This window comes from Borostomias antarcticus, assembly GCF_949987555.1.
Source record: "Borostomias antarcticus genome assembly, chromosome: 11".
Lineage (NCBI taxonomy): Eukaryota > Metazoa > Chordata > Actinopteri > Stomiiformes > Stomiidae > Borostomias > Borostomias antarcticus.
Genome location: NC_140244.1, coordinates 9,917,087 through 9,924,112, shown reverse-complemented (window position 1 = coordinate 9,924,112; position 7,026 = coordinate 9,917,087). Strand labels below are relative to the sequence as shown.

The 7,026-nt window shown below is 45.4% G+C and overlaps 1 protein-coding gene across 1 annotated transcript in view; it reads right to left on the bottom strand.

Annotated features, from left to right (window-relative positions):
• Positions 1–3,669: 3,669 nt before the first annotated feature.
• The window catches only part of endou (endonuclease, polyU-specific), a 3,777-nt gene continuing 420 nt past the window's right edge, over positions 3,670–7,026 (bottom strand). The window contains exons 3-9 of the mRNA XM_084445425.1: positions 6,606–6,728; positions 5,796–5,958; positions 5,234–5,439; positions 4,905–5,018; positions 4,651–4,757; positions 4,278–4,420; positions 3,670–4,113 (exon numbers count right to left, since the gene is read on the bottom strand). Of these exons, the coding sequence (XP_084301551.1) occupies positions 3,999–4,113; positions 4,278–4,420; positions 4,651–4,757; positions 4,905–5,018; positions 5,234–5,439; positions 5,796–5,958; positions 6,606–6,728 (971 nt within the window). The 3' untranslated portion in view covers positions 3,670–3,998. The remainder of the gene's footprint in view (positions 4,114–4,277; positions 4,421–4,650; positions 4,758–4,904; positions 5,019–5,233; positions 5,440–5,795; positions 5,959–6,605; positions 6,729–7,026) is intronic.

Genomic DNA, 7,026 nt, shown 5'->3' with positions numbered 1-7,026 from the left:
TGCGTGTGTGTGTTTGTTTGTACGTGCGTGTATGTTTGTTTGCTTGGATGTAACGGCCCATATGATTCCAACACATGCTGTTGAATGTGAGAATGTCATAGGCAACATTCAAATCCTTTATTGGGCTGTGAGGGCTAGGCCTGCTGCAGTTAGTGCCTAGAGGCCAAAAAAGTCGTTGTAGTTGTGCAACATTTGTCTTTGTTGGCCAAACAGCTGCTGTGGTAGGCACAAAAAGCCAAATTGTATATGGCAGACTGCTCAACCTTTGCATTGAGAGATGGGGAGACGCTCTCGGTCGTGTGAGCCTAACCGAATGTGACAGCTTGGAGTTGCGCGTGAGCAGGTGTTCGCGCCATTCCCTCGTCCATTCATGCATCCGCGTGCGCCGAGGAGATACTGGCCTCCGGCGCGCGCTCATTGCACCCAATTAAGCTCATTAAATAGGGCTCAAGAGACAACCCTCACGAGACGGGACAGGCGCCTAGATCGAAGGGGAAGTCTGAGGTGAATGACAGAGCACACATATTTACAAAAATAGCTGTGTTACAGCAAATGTAGCTCTTCGTTTTAAGTTAACAACCAACCAAGGAAATGGAATGTATTGATTCTTATTTCCTGTAGTAAGTTTAAAATATTCAGCTCTGTGAACTTCCCCTCTATAGACCTGTATGTTGTGCTGAATATGCATGACCTGAAGAGTATAATCCATGTGTAATAAGTAGGCCTATATTGTGTGTGTGTGTGTGTGTGTGTGTGTGTGTGTGTGTGTGTGTGTGTGTGTATGTTTGAATTTGAATGATTGAGTTAGTGGGAGACAGCAGGGCTACACAGAGACAGAGGGGCAGGCTGCAGCTACAGTATAGTTCCGTGAGATGAAGCATCGTATGTGCTAATGTTGGGTGGGGGTGAGATGGGAGTGAAGGGTACTGTGGGATGTGGAGGACTGCACACCCAAAGGATGTGCTTCACACTCTCCTCACACTCCCCAGCCGACTGCCTTCTCACCCCATCCCTCCCCCTGGGTCTCTGCCTGTCCTATCCCACACCTGCAGCCCAGGATTGGAGCAGCAAAGGCCTGGCACCTCCCCAGAGTGAGAATGACAGGGGAATGGTCTCTAAAGCCTCACGCTCCCCTAATCTCTCACTTTGGCCGTAGATGCGTATTATATTAGTCAAACTAACAGACTCTTCGCTGCATCACACATCTCTTTCAGATAGTCTATACTGTATCTGTAGACCTGGGACCATCTGAAGCTGGACACCCCCTGAAGTTGTACAGGACCAATGGCGTTTCATCTTTAGACAAGTGGTGATTTGAAAACAGAAAAAAACAGCTTCCTCCCACTACAACTGTATAAGATATCTGTGGCCTACATTTTCATGAATATTGACATAGTTTTAGGGTTAATAACTGTCATTTTAAAGTCATGCTGGACACACTGTGTCTCTTGATGTTCGTGTTACAGTATAAATAGAGATTAAATCTCACAGTTCTACAAGTGTTGCTGAGGTACAGTATACTGCTATGGCCCCTGGTCCCCTCGGCATTGGTCATGCACTATGAACTCAATCTGGCAGATGGGCCCTACTTTCTCTCTGTCCCCAGCTCCTCTTCTTCACCAGGCAGGCTATCTGTCCACTATCGCCTCAGATGCCCTTCCATCCTCTAATGGACACTCACCTGACCCAACGTCAGCTTTCTCTTTCCCCTACAACACTCCACTCCACTCCACCCCAACACACACACACACACACACACACAACCTCTCCCAGAGTCCCCTGTGCTCCTGTTTGCTGCAGTGGGGTAACAGGGCTGCATCCATCTGTCAGACTGGGAGTCCTAGGAGATCTGGATACCCCGGTGGGGCTTGAGAAGGGATGCGTGTGTGTGTGTGTTTGTGTTTGTGTCTGTGTGTGTATACACTATGGTCATGTGTAATTGGGCAGGACTGGAGAAATTGCATGTGCGACTGCTATCATCACATTTATTCTACTATAATCAACAATTATTCACCCCTTATATTGACTCTTACTATATTTGACAACAACAGATGCAAATCCCCTCACCATGACACGGGTACTTCCATCACCTTTTGTAGTCTCTGCATAATGTTGGGTTTCCCCAATACGGATGACAATAGGGGGTATTTCACAAAGACAGACAGAACTAGAGAGAATGAAAGTTGTTCTGAGTTTCATGGTCCCTCGTCAGCCTGGAGAGTGATCGGTATAGCTGAGCCAAACTTGAACCTCCCTCTAATGTAACCCTAACACTGTGGAGAGGCTGGGCTTGATCTGGACTGTGTCCACTAGCCATCCTATTGAAATCCCCCCCCGAAAGACCCTAAAACCCTATAACCCTTCCCTAAACCCTCCGTTGGCCTCCTGCAGTGCGTGCTCATTGGCTGACCGCCTTCAGGCGTCTCTTTTCCACGGGCCCATTGTCTGGCCCCATAAGCAGCTTTGTCTCTGCATGTGCAGCTGGGCTAGCTGCTCTGCCATTAGCCACGACACGCTAAGGAGAGCGGGATAATATAATTACAAAACAAAAGTCAGGTGGCTCGCGAGATCGGCCTAGAGAAGCCCATTTGGGGGCTACGGTCGGGGGTGTTTGGCGGGTGGCCAGCTATAATTCAATTATGAAGTTGTGAGACTGACAAAAGGAACAATTGAGTCTGTTTCTCTCACTGTGGTTTAATTTGATTCCATTTCGCTTTTAAAAAGAGGGGAGTGTGAAAAGAGAGAAAATTTACTCTTCTAATTTTCAGAGGCACCGGCCCAGAAAATTTAATATGGTCTTACAAAATTGAAATGGGGAAATTCTTCGTTGAGCGTAACTCAGGCCCAAATACAATGAATTCCTGAAAAGGCAATGGTTTTTGTATGAAGTGACTGGCCTATAGTGTTCTTCTAAGGCACGGACCCACACAAACCTGGGGACAATGGGATCTGAGGCAGATCCATCTACTCTAATACTTTATCTAAACAGGGGTGCAAGTGTGTCCCCCTGTCTCATCGGCAGACCCAGAGTTTATCCCGTTAGTCACCCTGGATGAGTGAAAGGGTAAACTCGACCCCCATCCCAGCTGGAAGTACACGCACACACTCTCTCTCTCTCTCTCTCTCTCTCTCTCTCTCTCTCTCTCCTCTCTCTCTCTCACCCCAGCTGGGCTGATACACACAGGGCTTTACAGACAGTTGATAGGAACAGGTTTAGCTAGTGGCTACTGTTTAGAGTAGGTCAAGCAGAACAGGATCTATGTGTTTTTGTTTCTCTTCGTGTGTTGGTGATGATCTGCATTTTGTTGCATTTTTGTTGTTTGTTAAAACAGTGAGCGATTGTGTCCGATGCACACATGCTCTTGGTAGTAGAGTGTCACTACTGTGCCGCTCATGGGCGTGTAAACTCCCGCTTTTTTAGCCCCACAGTTTGATGTTGCCCTGCGGAGAACACAGGATACTCATACTCTAATACTGAGAACGCAACCGGTTTGTGTCATGTGTCTTCTTGATAGAGGAAGGATAATGTGTTTTTCTAGGAATTAGGTAACTTGTGGACATTGAAAATGTGTGTCTGTATTGATTTGTATGTTTCTAGTTTCATTCTTGAAAACTGTAGAAATGTAAGAATGTAGAATGTAAAATAATGTAGAAAGATTGATTCGCGCAATACTCTTTATAGCATTATTACCCGACCAGCAAATACATGAGCACATTACAATGCCATTGGTAAACCCATTAACTTATCACAAAACCTACCGCTTCATTTATTAACTTCAGACTCAACTTATTATTATTAACTTATGACATTCATATCACCTTCTAATTGATCCATTTTCATGTTATCAAGTTAAGACTAATTCCATTATTTTAAACCAGGCTTAAACGCTCTGCTGTCTGTGGGGGAATATGATTAAATATTGTAGACTATGATGAGGAAGATGATTGGCAGGTTTGGGTTTGGATGTTGAATGCTGATCTGAGCTGTGCTGTTGTTTCTAGGGCGTGGCAGGGAACGCTGAGCCGATGTACTTCTTCCCGTTACCGTAGGAGGAGTTGTTCCAGGTGTACGTCTGGATCACCAGCTTCTTCCCTCCCAGACTCAGATGACACCTGGCCGGCCACAGAAGAACAACATCAGGTGAAAAAAGACACGGAGGAGAACGCATACAGTATGATTTTCCACAAATATATAAAGATCAATAGAATTGCGTCCAGTATAGTATGTCTGTGGACATGAAGATAATGTACAGCGTATTATAAAGAAGGGCACTGACTGTTTTCCTGGGCGGGTGATGTAGCAGAGACTGTACATTGCAAAGTCAAACTCCGGACTGCAACCAATGATGGAAGAGCCGACCTGCTTGAAGTAGCCATCCCACTTGAACTGCAGCCCCATGACATCAGGGTAGGAAGTCCACTGAGAGAGAGGGGGGGGGGGGGGCAGTACAGTACATGTTTTACTGTTGAAATACAGCAGCTGAAGACAATACAAATGTACTTATCAGGTTTAAGCAGCTTTAGAATGAAATTCTTGATCGATGACGTTTCGTGACAATAATTTTAAAACGTTAAAAGTTTTACAGATTCAACCAGGGCTGTTGTATGGAAACCCGGTTTAAGGTGTGTAAAATTGAGTCGAGTGCTTACAGGCCCATTAAAGCTGTGGCTGTAGTATTCCAGCAGACCCTGTTTCTCCAGCAGATAAAACTGGATCCAGTTGTGGAAGCCAGACACCTTCCCACCCTTAATCTCTCCTGTGACGACGAATATTCTCTTCATCAGCACACACATACAGTACACAATCTTCAGAAATATTGGCACATACACACACAGAGACACACTCAAGAATATCAATAAACATGGAAACGCTAAAACATGAACATACACTGATACACAGAGACCTGCAAAGATGTGCTCAAAGCCGCTGGAGTCCATCTTCTTGTTGTTGCGGGAGTAGAGACCAAACCACATCATCTTCAGGTCATAGAGGAACTCCTCCTCAGAGGCATAACGACCTGAGGAGGAACAGTGATCATGGCAGACGCTTTACTGATGAATGGAAGGACGTGCAGCATATCTCATCATGGGTATTGTGGGACAGGTAACAATGTTGTGAGGTTAGGTATCACATGTCTAAAAATGTGTGGCATGTTATTTTATGATGCTAGTCAGGTCTGAACAGTGTCTAGGTTTTAGGAAATGGACCCTCCCTCCCTCCGTCCTTCCATACCCTTGGTGCAGAGGAAGGCAAAGAGCTCGCGGCCCAGCTCAGTGTTGGACATGGTCTCCCTGAGGAAGGTGTCCTGCTCAGCCAGCTGTTGGGGGCTGAAGTCCTCCGTCTGGCCCGTCTGTCTCTGGTAGTTGTCTAGCAGGGCCAGAAAGGCAGCGTAGGTGGGCTTGGAGAACAGAGACTCCTCGTCCAAGAACGTGAACAGCCTGGGACATAATGACAGAAACATACTGCAGTCATGATCCAGATCACGGACAGAGAACCAAGAAGGAGAACATTTTAGAAAATGGTGTGTGTGTGAAAGAGAGAGAGAGAGAGAGAGAGAGAGGGGAAAAGGAGAGAGAGAGGAAGGGGGGTACAGGGAAGGAGATAGGGAAGGAGACAGGGAAGGAGACAGAAGGAGACAGGGAAGGGAGCAATAGGAAAGGAAAGGAATAGTATAAATAGATTAATATGTTTTTAGAGAGACATAGCATACTCCGTACAGTACTGGTTAGACAAGCATATACAGAATATCAAAAGATAAAAAGAGGGCCATGTTGAGTCAGAATAGGGGTCTCACGGGTGAGGGGACAGGTCGTTCTGGGAGCCGGTCTGGGAGTTGGACACCAGAGCCTGGGGGTCGATGATCACCTCAGACGCGGAGGCCTTGTTTGAGTCCAGAGCATAGAGCACCTCAGAGATGGCCCTGATCTCAGAATCAGTGATTGCACTCCCTGTGGAACCTGATTCACATGAGGAAAAATGGGTATAATTGAACCTTTAGTAATGACTTGATCTGTGTCATCAATCAAGACTAAGATATGTGATCTCCTTTGAAAAGTAAATAATATTATAATATGGAGTTTGTATTGTGGGTAAATGAAGAAACAAAAAATGACAAAGCAAGGGTTACAGTCGGTAGTAGTGGACACTATCTGGCTTATACTCTATATATATTTTTTTCCCAAAAGGTCTGTAAGGACTTTATATTGCACAGCAGTGACATCTGCTGGCCAAAGATGTGCACATCCCCAGGCAACTGTAATGTGTCAGGTAGTAGTAGTGGTGGTAGTAGTAATATGTCCCCAAGGCATCCTCAGGTAGTAGTAGTAATATATATATATATATATATTCATACAGGAATTGTAGAGGAATCATTACTTTGCTCTGATACATTGCATTAATTCAGGCATTTTATTCTCCTATAGATCAGTTTGATAATCCGCTATGTGAAATTCACCAGGTGTTGTGACTAACTGCCCGGGATGGAAAACGCCAGCAGGAACTGATATGAGATTCTTGGTTAGTAGCACATTCCAGTAGTTAGTGTAGTAGCATGTGTGATACCTTCCGGGGGATGGCAGGAGAAGTGACACGTGGCCTGACTTACCCTCACAGAGCTTTCCATAGTCGCTGCAGCAGTTGTTATACTGGCTGCACTTGGAATTGCAGTGGCACTTGTTCTGAGAGTTGTACTTCTCCCCACAACGGCCCTGGCAAGATGTAGAGCCCTCTGGAGAAAAAGAAAGACCACCAGAGCTCACACAGAATAATGTTCAGTTATATAGAGAAAGCACACACACACACGCGCATAAACACCCACGCATATCTACACATACACACGCATGCATATACACACACATACATATACAGATGTAAACACACACACATACACATGCACACCTACACACACAGACACACACAGACACACACACACAGACACACACACACACATAGAGCTAATGGTGATCCTTCTAAATAAACAAATAAACAAAACATCAAATAATTCTGTAATAATCACGTATTGCAAT